This window comes from Miniopterus schreibersii (assembly GCF_964146895.1).
Source record: "Miniopterus schreibersii genome assembly, chromosome: 7".
Taxonomy (NCBI): domain Eukaryota; kingdom Metazoa; phylum Chordata; class Mammalia; order Chiroptera; family Miniopteridae; genus Miniopterus; species Miniopterus schreibersii.
Genome location: NC_138108.1, coordinates 17,201,740 through 17,221,090, shown reverse-complemented (window position 1 = coordinate 17,221,090; position 19,351 = coordinate 17,201,740). Strand labels below are relative to the sequence as shown.

At 40.5% G+C, this 19,351-nt stretch overlaps 1 protein-coding gene across 2 annotated transcripts in view; it reads right to left on the bottom strand.

Annotated features, from left to right (window-relative positions):
• LANCL1 (LanC like glutathione S-transferase 1) overlaps positions 1-18,513 on the bottom strand; it is a 29,999-nt gene extending 11,486 nt beyond the window's left edge. Inside the window, exons 1-4 of one of the 2 annotated variants that reach the window (XM_081142907.1) lie at positions 18,451-18,513; positions 18,049-18,145; positions 14,215-14,332; positions 4,022-4,229 (exon numbers count right to left, since the gene is read on the bottom strand). In XM_081142907.1, the coding sequence (XP_080999033.1) occupies positions 4,022-4,229; positions 14,215-14,332; positions 18,049-18,129 (407 nt within the window). In that variant the 5' untranslated portion in view covers positions 18,130-18,145; positions 18,451-18,513. Of the gene's footprint in view, positions 1-4,021; positions 4,230-14,214; positions 14,333-18,048; positions 18,146-18,353 lie in introns of both variants that reach the window. The other variant, XM_081142906.1, reaches the window with a different exon arrangement.
• Positions 18,514-19,351: the final 838 nt, after the last annotated feature.

Sequence of the window (19,351 nt, the reverse complement as noted above, 5' to 3'; positions counted from 1 at the left end):
CCACTAGGTGGCAATATATAATTAGCATTCCAACTATTTTGCAGCCAAACTTATTTGCATTTGGGAAGTTCAAAGTAGGTAGCAAATACCTTTCAAATATTTGAAAATAAAGTATTCCTCAGACCTTCTCCTTAAAACAACACAGCATTCTGTTTTTTTCTGTATTTGAATTCAGGTCATTAAAACTCATTAGTTGTATCTGATGATTATTAAAGGTATGACTTTTAGCTGCATATTTTACATGCCATATTCTTAAGATAAAAAAAAGAAATGACAGCATTTATAAGTGATAAAGGTTATTTTAAGTGTTTTCAGAAACTCTCAAACCCAGAAGCCTGTCGCTGCAGCTCCATTTTTTAATATGTTGATATTAGTAGCAACCGATCTGAAGGAAGAGTAAAGACATAAAGACAGGATAGCTATGTTCCCCTCCTAGCAATACTTCCCCGGGACATTATTGGGGGAGAGCTTTTTGCTCTTTAAAAAAAGAAGTCCTTTTCTTACTCACACTGCAAAAGGGAGAGGGTATATATTTTCTGACCAGGAAACCAAAGTTCTTTATCACTCTAAGTACTGGCTCTCGTCAGGTTAGTCTCTTGATTGGGTACCAAACAGGCAGGGCTCCCTATTTGTGCAGTGGCACCACTGTCCCTATGTAAAAGGAAGGGTGAAAATGGACACCTATAAAAAAAACCAGGCACCAGGAAAAACTAGTGTTATTTACCACCCTACCCTCAAGCCAATTGCAGGACATTATGCACACACACATACACACACAATCCTTCTGGGGAGTCACAGATCCTCCAAGAAAAGTGTAAAATGCTCTCTCTCTTCATGCTGAATGCAATTTGGAGGTTTTCTATACATCTGGAAGCCCTAGAATTCTCAGGGCCCCAAAGTTAAGAACCTTTATCTTAGAGAAACACTGATTTCTTTGTATTTCAGTTGCTTTGTCTAAGGATTAGACTTTTGATGATCCCAAAGACCCTTTGGTTTCTAAAACTCAAAATGATGAGTCTGAAAGAGAACTATATTAAGAAAACATAGGAAAGGTAAGCTGAAAGAGGATGGTGGCATTGTAGCACACTGCAGATGCCACACGGAGAATCTGTCTGTGGTATCTCAAAAGGGCTGCAGAAGGGCTGTGTGACAGGAGAAAAATTTCAGTAAAAAGTAAAACTGATAATTAGGTTTATTAAATAACTAATGATATCAATTAATTTTGGATTTCCTGAAACTGAATTGAAAAGACATAGATTTTTCCTTAAAAGAGAGGAGATATGAAACTAATTTACAAATATATATTTTTCTTTTTCTTCTGCCACGAAATCCAGAAATATGAAAAATCAAAGCTGTGGCCACAAACAATGTATTTTCCTATCATAAGCTCACTGTCTATATTTTTAACCTTAACTAGTCTACTGGCTGTAAAAAAATGTTAAAATGTCATAACATTTAAAAAATGACATAAATTACCAAAACACCTTTATTACCAAGGTATAAATTTTTTTTTAGCTTACTCTTAAGAGTGTTTTATAATAAACCAATATTCATATATGGTACTATTCCCCAAAGAGTATTTCTTAGAAGAATAGGCCCTAAGATGTCATGAGGAAAAAGGGTTGTCTAAATGATAAGTCTGGCAAATTCTGTTCCTAGAGTAGGTGGTTTCTCTTCAGACTCTGAGCAGTCAGAAAAGTTACATATTTAACTTTGTTTAATTAGTGTTTTCCCAATCTGTTTAATTACACAACTGTTGTATTTAACAAATATTAACACCTATTAACATTTTTCACATAGCAAACTATTACTATTTGGCTGCACATATATGAGAAAGGCTGGCATTATATATAAAATATGGGGAACACTACAATTTATTTATATGATACTTAAGAGTGAGTCATTCGATGAGACTTTCTTGTGGACCTCTAAAGCAGATGTGTGGCTAATGGCTTTAAACTGGCTGTACAAAAAAGTAAAAAGGTAGTTTCTGTATTGAAAATTTCGATGGGTATGGAACAGCTTTTGTATTGGTTGGTCTTATGCAAGTTAATTACTATGGAAGGAATACATGTTAATTAAACTTTTGAGGAAATCAGTTTTGATTCACTTGCCATTTTGATCAAGCTTAGTGACAGGTTTTATATTAAATACTTCCCAGCCCTGGAGTGGAATGTTCATAGTTCTTTCCTCTAAATACACTAGTACTACATTTTTTGTTTTTAAGTTGCACTAGATAATCTCTAACCTCTGATAGATGTACCATAGACATGTATTAAAAAGAGGTATTCAGAGGTATATATCAATTCAGGGAATGCTCTCATATGATTCACAGATCATTAGAAGTAGAGCACAAGACTCTTTGGACTCAAACGGGCAAAAGACCTTAACAGGCACCCCATTCAAGAAGATACACAGATGGCAAATAAGTATATGAAAAGATGCTCCCTATCACATGTTAGAGGGAAATGCAAATTAAAACAAAGAGGTATGACAGCATACCTATTAGAACAACCAAGATTCCAGAAGACTGACAACACCAAATGCTGGCAAGGATGTGGAGCAACAGGAACTCTCATTTGTTGCTGGTGAGAATGCAAAATGGCACAGCAACTTTGCAAGACAGTTTGGCAGTTTCTTAGAAAACTAAACATACTCTTAGCATACAATCCAGCAATCATACTCCTTGGTATTTACTGGAAGGAGTGGGAAACTTATGTCCACATAAAACTCGCACATGGATGTTTATAGCAGCTTATAATTGCCAAAACTTGAAAGCAACCAAGATGTCCTTCAGTAGGTGAATGGATAAATAAACTGGTACACAAAGGACTATTATTCAGGGCTAAAAAGAAATGAGCTATCAAGTCATGAAAAGACGAGGAACCTTAACGTATACTACTAAGTGAAAGAAGCCTATCTGAAAAGGCTACATATTATATGATTCCAATGACATGATATTCTGGAAAAGGCAAAACTATAGAGAGAGTAGAAAGATCAGTGGTTGCCAGGGATTGGTTAGGAGGAGGGAAGAGGAATGAATGGGCAGAGCAGAGGATTAAGGCAGTGAAACTACTTTGAATGATACTATGATAATGGAAACATGTCATTACACATTTGTCCAACCCATAGAATGTACACCACCAAGAGTGAACCATAATGTAGACAGACTATGGACTTCAGTGAGTACGACGTGTCTGTCAGTGTAGGTTCATCGATTATAACTAGTGTACCACTCTGGTGGGGGATGTTGATAATGGGGGAGGCTGTGCATGTGTGAGGACACGCGGCGTATGGGGAACCTATATACTTTTCTCTCCATTTTGCTGTGAATTGAAGACCATTCTAAAAAGTGAAGTCTATTAAACAACTAAACAAAACAACAAAACCTTTGCTGGAAATGTAACCCTCTGTATGTCAGCACGCTCAGTGGAAATCTAACATGCATGCAGAGGTGCATGGCAGCCAGGTTTCTTAGCAGAATTCTGAGTGTTCATTAAACTCTAGCAAGGCAATACTTGTAATTTATTAGTACAAAAGTTTGGTAATTTTTCATAATTGACAAGCTTCTAGTGGGTTGCCTGATTTATATTAAAAATAAAAAGCTGGATCTGCATATCATTTGTCCTTAAAAAAGCCTAAGTTTTGCATAAGTTTGTAGATCCTTAGGGGGCCTCTCTCAACCCACCACAGGAAGTGAACTGCATTTTTTCAAAGTATTGATCTTGGCTAGCACCTTGGATTAGTAATCATCTCATTAGGCTTTTGACCTCATTTTTGTTACTGAAACTGATGTCTGATCTGGAACACGCCAGTGTCATTATATCCTGCAATAAAATAGGCATTGTAATGGTTGTTCCTAAACTACAACATAGGGATAATGTGAGAACTGACCAAGTGACAGCACTAAGATTTATAGTTGAGAGGAAAGGAAATTCACTGACGTGTTCTTGTGCTAACACGCACAGAACTAACGCATAACAACAGGTAGGTGAAAATGCGCAGAAAGAAACCTGGTTACCGGGTGATGCAATCCTCTGCCTGCTTCTCATTGTGCATCTTGCTGTGCACCACAGCGGCCACCGCCAGCGGGCCCGCATCCCCACAAAGGAAGGTGATGGACCGCTTGGACAAGGAGCTCAGGCCTCGCTTCACATAGTCATGGGCCAGCTGCAGGTAGGCAGGGTCTCCGAACACATTATAGAGATGTAAGTAAAGCACAGCAATACCTGCACGGCGGAAGGAAGATAATGGAAAAGTGAGAAAAGGGCAGCTGACTGAGTATTTTGGTGTGCTGCCTGCTCAGCAGTGTTGATTTTTGATAAGCCATAATAAATATATAAACCCTCTGGTTGTTCAGATGGCTAGTACTACACTCAGCTTTATTACCCAACAGCTCTAAGAACCAGACACAGGCAAACACTTTACTGGTTCTAAGTTTCCTCATCACTAGAACGCTAACTAATAGGAACTCTAAGGCCCTCTAAGAACTTTAAATCCAAGTTTATTATTAAACTGTTGCACTCTAGCTATTGTGTTAACATATTCTTCTTGATGGTTAAATGATAGGTCATTCTAAAAAAGCAGTCATTTATTTATTTAACTCATAATTTACTTAATAATAAACAAGAAGTGTTTGTTCCTGTGAGCTAAAGAAATTCAAAGACTAGGGAATGAAAATTCCATTTCTCTTATACAGATTTTTTTTTTTTGCATGAGAAGGTTGGTAGAGTAACCAAATTCCCTACTCCAGGATCATTCCAGGCTGGGATTATAAGGAAGCTATTAAGTTATTTGAGAAATAAATGCAATTCCTCCTCATTTTTCCCGTTGAGAACGCAGCTTCTTTAGGAACCGCACTGTAAAAGCTGCCAATGACTTGGGCTTGGGGCCTCCACTGGCTTCTTATCCTACCCTTGAAGCCTGCTCGTTGTAAGGGAGCTGCTGTCTGCATGTCCCTATTCCAAACACCTGTCACAGTAGGTAGCGCCTCCCTGAGGCCGCCTGGTCTCAGGACAGACTCAAAGACGTGGCATAGGGAGCCAATCTGCAGCATGTCCAGAAACTCATTTTTCTCCTTAAAGTACATTTTCCATCTCATTTACCATTTTTAAAAGACACAGAGCCTCTGTTTAAATCTAAATTAATAGAGCCAATCTCTTTGTGAATTCCAATGCAGTAAAAATGCAGTCTGCAAAATTACTTTTCACTGTACTGAGGACAATTTTAAATTTAGATAGTTTTCTCATTTTGCACGGGTAATCTCCAAAGCTTTGTGCTACAGACAATTCAATTTCACATGTATATTAAGGCCAAATTTTCATTTCCTGCCAAAGTTAATAATGTTTTCTGCTCTTTCAAAGTGGCTTGGTGTTAGTAATTCCACAAGCTGATGATCAGATGTACCAATGCTTAAGGTTGGTAGATGTAAGTGTGCAAAACCATGTGCGTGGGTAAGAAAAAAAATCTCCTTTTCACAAATGATCAATGTCAAGAGCTTCTTCTAGAATTAGGTTCTTAATAGGCTTCGTCTCATACACACCAGGCATCTGCAGGCCATCTGTTTAAATTGTTACCCTTGCATTCTGCCCTCCTATTCCCATCGCTGTCTGAACTCCCTTAATTAAGTTACGTAAGCACTAAAGCCAGATAATGACATGACTGAGATCTGAGAAAATAAAAAGTGATTAAAAACAAGCCCAGTGATTGCTTCCCTTTGCCTCTCATTATCAACAACTCCTCTTGGCCTAAATATTTAACAGACAAAACCCATGAAGTTTTGCAATGGTAAGGTTTGATGTATTTCTCATGAAAAAAGGGTAATCATTTCTCGAGTCACACAATATTTCGTTTAGATAACATACTTGTTTTTTTCTTTCTGATCAACAGAGAATTATCTTGTAGCCTCTGGGATTTCACAACCTCGGGTTCTATTTCTCTCCTTCTCATTCTGGGCCTCAGTGTCTGCTTGTTTTGATTAAGCAGTCTCCTCCAGGTTGCAATTTACCATGTCTACCTTCCTGGTTACAAAACAGCCAAGCATGAAAAGGGGTTCAAGTGAGGGGTGGTGCGGCGACTTAAAAGAAAGTTCCTGAACAAGTGTATTATATATCAGTCTAGGTCAGAAAAATAAGACAAAATGCCTAAGTCAAAGACATTTAATGACTCATCAATATTTTATACCCCAGGTGCTCTAATTTAACTCTGGCCAGTCGCTCAGCTGGTTAGAGCATCATTTCAATAGACCAAGGTTGTGGGTCTGATCCCGGGTCAGGGCACATACAAGAAGCAACCAATAACTGCATAAATAAGTGCAACAACAAATCCATGTCTTTCTGTCTCTGTCTCTCCTCTCTCTCTCCAAAATCAATAAATTAAAAAGATTTTTAATTAAAACAATGGAGGAAATGTCTGTGGCTCAGTGTTTTGAATCTGATTCTCATGATCTTCCACCTCTGACAACACCCATGCATCTAACACTGCCTCTGCATAAATACCAAAGGCTGAGAGATAACTGGCAGGTAACTGTGGGAGATAAAGACTCAACCTCAAAGGTTCTGTAGGAAAAACCCATCCAGCCCTTCTATATACTCACAGCCCTGGCCTCAGCCTAGGCTTTAAGAAAACCTATTTTTTAATGTAATTTTTGTCAAAATAAATATGTTCTTTATGGAAGAAATTAAATAGTGCTGCAAGGCTTAGTATACATAGGCAGTCTGCTGACCCATTCTATTCCTGCCTCCCAGAGGCAACCATTGTAAATAATTTCCTCTAGTATCTGCCTCCATATTTCTAATAATAATGTGCTATCCCTGCATTTCTCTATATCATTTTGATTCACAATCCATTATAAGTGATAAGGATTTAGCTCTTATGATAGAGGCTGCTAAGTGGTCCCCAAAAGGTATCTCCCTTTTTCCTGAAAATAATGCCCTCGATTTTAGCTAGGCACAGGGCTGCCCATAACAGTCTTCTTTGCAGCTGGGTATGGCTGTGTGACTAAGTGCTGACTGATGGGGCTAGTGGGAGTAATAAGGAAAACTTCAGAAGATATTCTTGAATGGTGGCAACTTGCCATTTCTTTCCTCCTGGCTGGAATATAGATGTGATGGTGTAGCTGAAGCAGCCACTTTAGACCATGAGGCAGCTGCTCTGTGATGAGGATGGTAAAGCCTCAAGATCAAAGAAGCTTAAGTCCTGAAGGACTGGGACGCTGTCCTGGACTGCCTATATACAAAAGAAAATTTCTATCGTGTCAAAGCCACTGTTATTTTAGGTGTGTCCCCACATACCGGTAAGCCTAATCCTAAAGAATACAGGAGAGTTAGGCAGAAGGTAGATCACATAGAGCCTTGTAAGCCAGTTCAGGATTTTGGGTTTTATTTGAAAAGCACCATTTTAAGCACTAGGAGAGCATAATAAGATTTGTGTTTTTAAAAGATCACTGTAAGGTTTGGAAAAAAGTGTGTGGAACAGTGGATGAAGGAGAAGCAGTTAGAAGGATGCTTCAGGAGTACAGGGGAGAGTCAGAGTAGTTGCAGTAGAGACAAAGTGAGACTATACTAGAAAGATGTCTGGAAGGTAAAATCAATGGAACCTGGTGGGGAATGGCTGAGAAGGAGATGTCAAGATGGCTCCAGATGGGCAGTGGTGCAGCCACCCAGATGGCAAACAGCTCTAGAAGAGGGACAGGCTTGGGAAGGAAGGCTGCAGAGAGGAGCCAAACCTGGGGCAGGCCAGGTTTGAGATATTCATTAGATATCCAAGCGGAGAGGCCAATAGGCAGCTGGATATATGATTCTGAGTTCAGGAATGAGAGGCTGGACAAACGCCCTCCAGATGTATGGGAAATGTGTTAACCCAAGTGGTCAATGATTCCCTCCTGCACTTCAGGGGCAGCTGGAGTAAGAAGACTCATTAATCCAATGCAATGGGAGTTGTGTTTGGCTGAAAAACATTTATTATTTTGATCTTACGTTCCTGGAGCCTGTTTGGTTGCTCAGATCTGTGGTGTTCAATATGCCAGCCTCTACATAAACTTAAGTTAATGAAAAGTGAACATTTAAAATTCTGTCCCAGCCACACTAACCACATTTCAAACGCTCCAGAGCCATGTGGCCAGTGGATGCCCTGTATCATTGTATCATTTCCATCACCACAGAAAGTTCTAAGGAAAGCACTGCTCTGAACGGGGAGGGGGTGGTGGTGTTATTCTGCATAAGTTCAGGAAGTCTGGCATTGCCTCAAGGCTCATCCTAGAAACCTCTTCTTTTGGAAATGTTGACAACTACTTGAAAAAAATACATATATATATATCCTGTGAAGACCAAATAAAACTTCTGTAACAGATATCTGTTCTGGCTTTCAGTATGGAAACTGAACTAGATTTTTCTATTGTTTCCTTCTGTAGCTACTACTCTGGGAAGGGAGGGTAAACCGCTTAGGGACACTTCTAAATCTGCAATTTCCTTACACAGCTACTTACCCGGTAGTACCATAAATACAGCCAGCTGTTGAGAAGTAATTCATACCAAGTCTTTGAATTTCTGAGGGATCGTTATTCCTATTCATCTTGACCAATCAAGACCCAGTGTGCCTCTAGTGTACATGGAGGTGATAAAAATCTCATAGGTGTACAAGCCTCTCAAAACACTTCTCTGTAATCCGCATTTCAGAGGTTACTCTTTAACTAATTTATTTACAATCAGTCCAGACTGCTGTACAAATCTTTGCCATGGTCCTTCAGCTCTGTAAGCTATTTCCTTACAGGGCAGAGGCTTTCAAAGACTCTCTTCATGGACTCTAGGAAGAAAAATCATGTTCAGACTACAGATATTGCTGGAGTCACTAGAGGTGCTCAGCTAACACCCAAGAATGGGTCACAAGACTCTGAGTGATATGAAGACACGAACTGAAGGAGGGGTAATGGGTTGTTGTAAGTTTCAAATAATCTGTTCACCAGCTGAAACTTTAAATGTTCATTAATTTCCATGTTTTTATTTCTTTTCACACTTATGAAAATATAAGTGAAATGTCCTCTGATTAACACCACAGTATGACCATCCGTTCTTCTATGTCAGGTTAGTACTTTATAATGCATTATTTTATTAGTTTCTCAATTTTGTGAGTGTTTGAGAGAATGCATTTCCATTTATTCAACATAATTACAGTTGTCTTTAAGGCAGGATTCTCATGCCCGGTTGCTGTAGTTACTGTGCACAGTGCTCTGCACAAAGGCTGTGTGTGAACACTGCACTGGCTGGTGCATCGCTCAGTCCTCTGGCTGAGGCCGAGCACTGTGAGCAGCTGGCTGTCCAAATAGTCCCATACTTTTAATACAGGTAATCTGGGAGGAATCTAGCTGGGACTTCAATGCCTTGATTTAATAATATTGCTCCAAACAAAAAAGTGGAAGAGAAATTAAAGAGGGCAAATGAGCACTCTGAAGATGTGTCTTTTCTCCTGAAGCTATCTGCAGAGTTGACTGTCCAGTAGGAAGGGAGATTTAAAAAAAAAGAAGACATCACACGTTTCTCCTCCTTCCCTCAGTGCCCTGTAGTGTACTGCTTGTAACTGTCAAACTAGAAAGTGCTCCAGTCTTTTATTCAGACTGCCATGTGAGTGATGAATCCTTCAGCACAGCAGGCATTAAGAGCATAAGCTCAGGGGCCCTAGCCAGGTAGCACAGGTGGTTGGAGTGTCATCTGGATATGCCAAGGCTGCGAGTTCAGTCCCTGGTCAGGGCACATACAAGCAGCAACCAATGAATGCATAAATAAGTGGGACAATAAATTGATGTTTCTCTCTCTTCCTTCCTCTCTCTCCCTCTCAAATCAATAAATGAGTATTTTTTTTAAAAAGAGCATGAGCTCAGGAATCACTGTCTGACTCTGCCATTTACCAGCTGTGTGATCTTAATCTGTTTACTATACCTTTCTGTGCCCAAGCTTCATCTATAAAATGGAAATAGTAGCTACTCCATAGTTACCTCCATAGTTACTATGAATCATGTTAATCATTACAACAGTCCTCAGTGCAGAGTAACTACTAAGTAAATGCCCAACCCCAAATGCCCAATGTGAACCTCAATGTGTCGAATGAGTCACTTTGTCTCATCTGATTCCTGATCTAAAGGGACAGAAAGCACAGAGGGAAACCATACTCTCCCTTTTCCCATACCCTGCCTTTCTCCACCCTCACTGGCTCCTCTGACTGGGGAGGTGGGAAAATGTGTTATCTGGCCTTACTCCTCAACTTTCTGGAAATCTTCTCTGTTCTCAGGCTCCCTGCCATCTCCTCTCTCCTGTTTCTTATGTGGTAATCCATACCTTGGGCTGTCCAGATGCTCTCTCTGAGTCTAGGGAAGTAAGTTCAAATTAGGGGGCAAGGAGAAAGCCTATTTAATGTCCAGATCTGAACAATAAGCTCTTTACCTACCTTTACCAATTATAAAGCTCTAATTTCTGAGTTCATTTCTCAATTAGATCAGAGGTTGAAGGGAAAAAGATGTGATTAACATATGAAATTAGTTAATTCCCACCGTTGCCCCATTCCACCTAGTTTCAAGGTACTGTTTTTAGTTTGCACAGATGGTAGCTAGAATAGTAATGGCAGGACACTCTCCATCCATCCATCCAACATATATTTATTAAGCATCAACTATGGGCCTAGCATTGTGTTAAGTGCTGAAGTTACTGGAATGAAAATGACAAGACACAGCCCCAGTCTCTTTGGTCTGTAAAAATCAAATTGCTTAGATATGTCTTTTCTTTCCTTCCTTCCATTTCTTCTAGTCAATCTAAAAACACTTATTCTGCTCTCCGTGCCTCACCCAAGCACATTGGTGGCATCTAACTGTTACAGTTGTTTCAGCCCTGTGTCGTAGCAATTTAAGGTAACCTATTGTACAATGACATAACACCATATAAAGTGCAGGCAAAAAGAAAGCAGGTGACCCTTTTGGTGCATTTATTTATCTACTGGTCACTGTGAAGGGCTCTAGTATACCTAGTGTAGATCCACGCCCTGGATTCCTTCTGCTTGTCCTACCAGCTCCCGCTGGGAGCTTCTCATGAAGGTGAAGGACACTGTTCAGAGCTCAAATTAGACACTGAAATGCTGGCTCTGATGAAGAGCTACTTAATAAGGAGGTCAAATTGCACAGAAAAGACACCTGGCCAGAGCGATTCCTTTCAAATAAGTTTGGTATCAGCAGAAACTAAGACCCATGTGCTAAAGCTGTAGCTCAAAGGCTATACATTTGGCAGATCAGAGGACCAGCGTCCTGAAACACTTTAATGACTTCCATTTAGAGCGCAAGTTAATATTACTCTAGGGATTATGCTGCATATCCTCTTATTTAAAATGTTATCTAATACTTGAAAAGAGGAACTATATGCTGATCTTAGCCTCATTAGCATTATGAGTTGGTTATAGAAGATTGGGTCATGTCTCTTAGAACTAAAGCCTCTAGAGTCCAGTGTGTATTTTTCCCCCTCAAAGTGTGAGTTGATTACCATTTCCCTTAGGAATCATCACAGTTAAGAGTGGAAAAATGAAATAAATGAAGGCTAGCACTTTCCCTCATTCTCTCTTAAAGATACTGTGAGATCAGCCTTTCCTTGGGTTTACTTAACCTTTTTACCATGTTACCTGAAAGGGAAGCAATCTTTTCTACTAAATACTTATTTCTAACACAAGAATATTTCATCTGCTCATTTAATCCTTTATAATAACAATTCCTTACCAATGTTTTGTGCTTTCCATTTTATAAGGAATTTTAAAATCTCCTCCTTGCTAGAACCTACAACCTACATGGAGCAAAACCCAGAGCGGCCTAATGCAAGTGGTGTTATGCTCTGTGATTCCCCACAGGTTCCTGGACACCAATTAGGACCACTCAGTAGCTGGCCATCAGGTTTGGCCTTCAGGGGCCTCCTTGCCTGCTATATTTCTGCCCTGTCTGCTGCTATGTGCACAAATATATAGAACAGTTCTCGATGGGGCACCTAGAGAACCTAAATGCTTCCCTTGCTTCCCAAACTAGGAGCATACTCTATCATGATGCATTACGCTTCAGCGTGCTCATTTTATAAAGGAGGCTTTCAGTGAAAAGAACCGAAACTGCTGATTTCAAATATCGCTTCTTAACAGCTGCAGGAGCTACCGATTGATTTCAGACTTGGGTGATATTTCACACACAAAGATCCTCAATAAGCTTTTTCAGATACAAGCAACTAGGAGGAAGAGCTTCTGTTTTGGCCCAGCTCATTTTCTATCCTGAAACCATGCTAGTATGTTAATTCAAGATTAGGAGAGGAACACCTTCTATAGGACAACACTGGAGATTTCATTTTTCTAGCAGCAAATCCCCATAAATCTTTCCAGGGTTTACTTCATGTCCAATCCCAAATAACGGTCTCCTACAGACTTAAATAGTAAGTACTCTTGCTTGTCTAACAAGCTGCTTCCCTCTTTCTTTCCAAATTCCTTTCATGTTTTATCAAGGCTTATGTTTTTCTAAAACACTTAAAACTGACTAGTCATTAGTCATTTCTAAACACTTTGTACACATGAGTATCATCATGTTGTGATTGCTTAAATTACTCCATCTGAGAGTGTATGTGTAGAACTTATAAAATGTACGGTGTAAACCCAAATGTAGAAGTGGAGAGTAAACACACACACACACACACACACACACACACACACACACACACACACTCATTCTCTCATTCTCTCTCTCTCTCTCTCTCGGTAAAGAACAGGTGCTCTAAAGCCAGGTTTGCTGGGTTGAATCCTAACTCTGTCACTTACTAGCTTTGTAACTGTGAACAAACACTCAGCCTTGCTTTGCTTTACTTTCTTCATCTGTGAAATGGGGCTATGAATAGTACCCATACCATGAAGTTCTTCTGAGATTTAAGTTAGCTAATTAACACAAAGCACTTAGAACGGTGCCTGGCATGTAACGTTAGTTGCTGGCATACAGGCACATACCCTCTGGCTTCAGTCATTCAAATGTCAATCCTGGTAACATTTTATTAATATGAACCATGCTGTAATCTTTACTCTTGCCCTTCAGCAGTCAAATGATCACAAAGCTGCATATTGATGATCCTCATTTCCTCGGGAACCAAAATTTATTCATTATATTTTATTATTAAAGTATCAAATTCTTGTTTTTGAACATTAATGTATAGTAATCACTTATTAATGCTCAATTACTGCATTGTACTTGTTCTGTTTTGTTCAACTCCTCATAATTTTAAATAAAGAACAGTGTTTATTAATGAGGTTAATCTACCAATTACAACATACCTGGAACACAGCCGATAATAAACGACAACTCTTATAACTTCCATTTTGAAGCAAATACTTTCATTTTATTCTCATCCTAACATTCCTGTGTTAAGCTTCAAAATCCACAAAAGTCATAAAATTCATAAACTAAACCCTAAGAGGGATGGCCCACGCATTCCTTTTATTTTATAAAATACTGACTTACATGTCCCTGAAAGGTTACATGTATATATGGCATATGAGTAACTGGGAAACAATGGGTCTCTAATTGTGCTTTCTTCAAGATTATAAAATGGTCTTTCTGTTTCTCCACATTAGTGAACTAACTGCAGCTCTTCAACTTTACTGCTTTGGTTTCCCGCCTACCTTTTTGATACCTGTGTACTATCCCTTCCCAAATTTTCTCCAACCTCTCAGTAACAGGCAAAACAATGAATGCAACCAACCAGCAATGACTACATGGAAGGATGAGTCCATGGGATCTATATTTTATCCTGTGTTCTCTATGGCTCCCTGTTACGTGGCAGTTTTTATAAAAAACGCTTCTGGGCATGTTTTATTTCCTGTGGATACATTCTCCTTACCTCTATTTCACACACTGTATTGCGGGACTTTCCGCACTGAAAGTTCATCTCCAAATTAACTATGTAAAGCTGAACATCAACTTTTCTCCTCCAAGGAGAGCAGCTGTCTAAATCTGTGGCAGGCATGAATTCCATGAAATGCTCACCCTACCCTAAGTTCAGAGCACTGTGAAGAATCCAGAAGATACCAAGGCCAGGCTGAGAGCACAGCAATCACACATATGCAGACACAGGAAGCATTTAGGGGGCTGAGTCAGACTGCTCTAGAAAGGGAATGCTTTGGCTCCTTCTGCAATGTGTACGCCAACTCACAGTCAGTACTTTATACCTGTCCAGCCAGTGTAAGCGGTGCCATCCCGAGGGTCTGCTGACTTCAGGCCTTTCTCCATTTGCTGCAGAAGCTCTCGAATCTTATTGTTCAAGCGTTGTGAGAACTCAGGAGTCAGCTGTAGATAGTAAGAGGAAAACAAACATCAAAATATATGGGCCACTTGACTTCTTGGACTACAGGCTATCAAAAATAGGAGGGCTATCAAAAAATGTTGCCACATAGGCCACATTTTTCTGCCTGGGAGAACTGGACAATTGCAGCAGGTCCTCAAATAATGTCATTGTTCAGTGTTGTTTCGTTATAACATTTGATGAGGGGGAAAAATCGATTCCTGTGGGGTCCACTGTCTGTCTGGAGTTTGCATGTTCTCCCCATGTCTGTGTTTTCTCTGGAAACTCCCATTTCCTCCCACATCCCAAAGATGTGCACGTGAAGGAACTGGCATCTAAATTGTCCCCGTCTGAGTGTGGGTATATGAGAGTGCAGCCTGGGATGGAAGGGTGTCCTGTCCAGGGTGGGCTCCTGCTCTGTGCCCCGCGCTGCGAGAATAGGCTCTCACTACCCCAACCGTGAACCTGATTAAGCGGACTGGAGAAACATCAGGTTTGTTTTTCTTAATCTTTCTTAAATGTATGTGTAGCTCACATTTATTTCAGTGTTTAATATTAGAAGTGTTTTGGGTCTTTATTTAGAAGTTTGGTGATTTTTTGTGACCAGATATATGCCGTAGGAACTTAACCCTTGTTTATATCCATTAGCCTGGGGTAAAATTGGTTTCATTATCCACTGATTCCCTTAAAATCTCAGTTAGGACTTACTGTATTTTATTCTTAAACAACAACAACAAAGTAACAAAACTTAAAGTACTACTACTCAAGGCAGGAAATATAGTTGCCCCTTGAATAACACAGGTTTGAACTGCGCAGGTCCACCTTTACGTGGATTTTCTCACTTGACTGTGCAGCTCAAACCTGTGTTCAAGGGTCAACTCTGTGGTTGGGAATCGAGTATGCGGAGGGCCTACTGTAGTTATACCCGGATTTTCTGGAGGACAGCATCCCTAACCCCCTGCACTGTTCAAGGGTCAACTGTATTTTTCTTGTAACTTCAGTGTTTTACAGAAAAGCTTTAATTAAATACTAAAATAGACTACCAGTGATCAACTGGTTCACAGTAATTTTCACCTAGTAGAGATTGTCTATTATTTAAACTAATACTTTTTATTACAATAAACATCAGTTTATTAAATTAACCACAAATCAGAAGATGTTCGCTGTTTTCAAGTCACTAGATTTTTAGTATTTAAGCTGCACCAATGTTAATGAAACACTCTAATTGGTTTTGTATTTTTAAAAATGAGGATAAACATTTATAAAAATCCATTTATAAAACATAAACATCTTCTAAAAACTGTAGATGTAGTATAAGAAAAGCAAAATAAATTCACAGCTATCAGGAGCCTTAAGCAGAGTGGAAAGAACATGAAACCTAGCATTAAAAAACCTATGCCCAGCACAGCACCTGACAGAGTAGGGGCTTCATAAATATTGCTCAGGGAATGAACCTGGCTATGTCCTTACTGCTATTAGATGAGTGACCTTACTCAACTTGTAATGTTTTTACACTTCAGTTACCTCTGTAAAGTCAGGAGAATACCTGTCCCACCAATCTGCACAGGCACTTTGCAGATCAAATTTGATCGTATGTCTCAGGTCTTCTGCATTCAGGGATTAATTTTTGACATTTTTACTATGATAAGCAGTCCGGGGTCTATAATAAGCAATAATTTGGATGTGGACTGAAAGCACACTAAGGCTGGGGCTTCGGGGTTAGTATTGTCCATATGAAGGCCCACAGATGCATAATGACAAAAAACAGTCATTATGTTATGTGTCCTAAAGGCAATTGAGAAGTATTTAGAAAGCGCTGCATACACTGAATCGTGAAGTATCTTAAGAGGTCACTTTAATGTATCCCTCAATAATTTTAGGAATCTGCTGTGATTCTCAGATTCTGATAAGGCAAATCAGACTATCAACCACAGCTAGATTATTTATTCTGTAGCCCCTCTAATGATCCCTTATTTTACACTCTGAAGAACCACTGCATTGTTTGAAGGACATACTCCCATTATTTAACAATTTCTGACAAGAAGTTAAGATTTCAACAAGTCTTGAAAATACATTTAGTACGTTAAAATATACTTCAGTATTAACATAAAAGATCTATAAATCTCAGCTAGACAGAAGAATGCAACTACATGAGAACATGTCATCTTCTTATTGGTCATGGATAATTTATCATCTTGCTTGGCCTTACTTTAAGAGACCAAGAATAATGAGAATGCCTCAGCTTCAATAAAGGAAGTTACTTTCTATTTGGCACATAACTACACTTAATGAAGGTGACCTGCCTAAGAATACTGATTGCTTACGGCAGACCACAAAATTATTCAAATTCTCGCAATATCTAAAGAGTCTCTAAAAGCCCCCCTGCCCCATTTTTTTGATAGATGCCAGAAAGCAGACCAACTCCTTATCAAAATGTGTGATAACAAATTAAGAAGGCCAGATCTCTAGGGTCTCATTCTTGGTGTTCAAGGTTGAACAATTTTAGAACTTGTATGCCAGTTTCTGTCAGGGATCTGTCCAAAAACCATGTGTGTTAAGCAGTAAATTACATAGTTATTTTGGGGCTGGAGTTTAAACTTACATCTTTTTTTCTCCCTTAGAAATACAGTTAACTTTTTGAAAAAGCATTTCACTTATAAATAGCCTAAATAGTGAGCTACATTATCCAGAAGGCTTGTGTCATTAGGATATATCAAGCGTTCTCTTTGCCAAGTTATCATGAAACAGCATGTCTTCCTCCAACAAGACAAGACAAGTGCTTCAGCTTCAGGATCTGCAGAGCTAGGCAGAATGCAGGTCCAAATGGCCAAAAGGAAGCCACGTACCTCAAGATGATTATAAGAAGCTTTGTTTGGGCAGCTCAATTTTGGTCTTAAAAGAATCAGACTGACTCTAGCTCCATATACACTCTAGTACCCTTCTATCCTACAACTCCTCTCCACCTGACATCCCTCCTGCCCGCATTGCTGACCCAAGTTAATCTATAGTGATGAGTGTTTTAATAATCAACAGAGCCACCTGAACTCGACAGATATAAAAAGCCTAAGGCCATTATATCACATATGAAGTGCTTTCATATGACTAAGTTTTGAAGAAATCAACCGGTGGCCCATGAGAAATGACAGCCTCTGGTAACTCACATCCAGGTTCTCTTTTGCATGGTACTTTGTGAGCTGCAGACCAATTTAATTTACTAGTATTTTTCAGCTGTGCGGATGTCCTGCAAAAAGGTGGAAATGGTACAAAGAATGTCAGGCCCCTGCGCCACACTTCTCTTAGCACTTTCAACTCGAAGATGTCTTTACCACCAGTTCCAGTGTCGCCATCACTCTGCCTGTACAATCAAAAAGCAGTTAGCGGGGGCGCATGTCAGATGCTGTCAGGATTTTCACCTTTCTTTAGAAAGGAAGTGAAAAAGACCAAAAATGCCTAACAACACGGTAAACTGCATATCCGCCTATTTTTATCGTTTAAAATATCAATGAGGTTATTTCAATGATATTAACGATTCCTTATAGATATTCCACATGTTAGGGCTCAAACTGCGTATTTTAACATGCACTTAATATATTTTATATAGTTATGATCGAATTATATTGTTTTGTTTTTAAAAGGCGTGCTCATCCCTTTCAGACAAAATTGGGCTCCTTTCCAAACACTGGGGGTTGGAGGGACTCAGGCAGGTGTACCCCAAACTCACCCTCCCTGCAGGATCAAAGTAGCCTTCGGCCAGGGATTTGTTATAATCGGCATAAGGATTCGGGAAGGCCCTTTGAGCCATGGCGCCGGATGCGAGCCTGCAGAACAGGGGAAAGAGAGAGCCCAGGTTGAGAGCGGGGCGCGGGCCCAGCTGCGCGGGCGGCGGCCGGAGCCGGGCCAGCACTTCCCCGCCGGCGCCCGGGCCCCCGCGGGGTCTCGGCGGCCCGAGGGGGCGCCAGGCCCCCGTCGGCCCGGCCGCTAGGGTGTGGCACCTCCGCGAAAAGCACGCCAGGGCGCCAAACCCACCGCGAAGAAGGGGACCCGTCTTGCACCCCACGTTCCCACGCCCGCGATTTGAAGCAACTGCCGCGCAGCGTCCAGAAGCCCCGCCCCGGCCTCTCACCCCGCGGCCTCCGGTCTGTAACAGAAACAACGCTGTCACCGCTCACTTCCTCCCAGCGGGACCAATCAGGACTTCCGTCACCCTGGAGGCCCGCCCCCTTCTCGCTTTCAGTTCCTTAAAGAGACAGGAGTGCGATTTCTAAAGGATAAGCCTGGACGATTTAATTTCTGGGTGGGTGGAGTGGGCGTATATCTTAGCATAATGTGCAGATGTGCCCAATATTTTCTACCTTTGTTCCCTCTTGTTTTTCCCCCCATTTTTACGAAAGCCAACTCAAGTCCAGATAATTCATAAGGTTTTTTTTTTTTTTTTAAATCTGGATAAGGAAAAAGACTGCATTGAGAAATACACATGCTCTTATGCCTACTGCTAGGACTGAATGAAATTGGTGCCAACAATGCCTCAGATATTTTCCAAACGTTTCTTTTATTTAAAAAAAAAAGAAAGAAACAGAACGAACAAAAACCACTACCACAATTACCAACACGAAGAGCAAAAACCAAAGTATGTTGAAGGGCCAGCCCCTCAAAGGCACTCAGGAGGCAACCGATGCCCTAGAGACACAGTAATTGATAAACCGTCTGGGAAAACGCACGAAAGCACAAATCACAGCTCTTAAGAACTTTGACCCTTGGTCTAAATTGGACCACAGCGGTGCCTCGGTTTCTAATGTGATCCGTTCGCGAAGCCCGACCAAGTTTTGAAACCTTGGGAAACCGAGGGGTCCACAGCGCAGCTGGGCCTCAGCATCGTGCCCTCAGCGGGCACAGGACAGCCACTTCCGGTACACTGGAGAACCCAAGCATTTCCTTCCGGGCTGACGGCCTTCCTAACCGGAAATGCTCCTCCCGGAGGCGCTGGGAAACCGAGGTAGCTGTGTACTGCTGTGTACTCGAGCCGT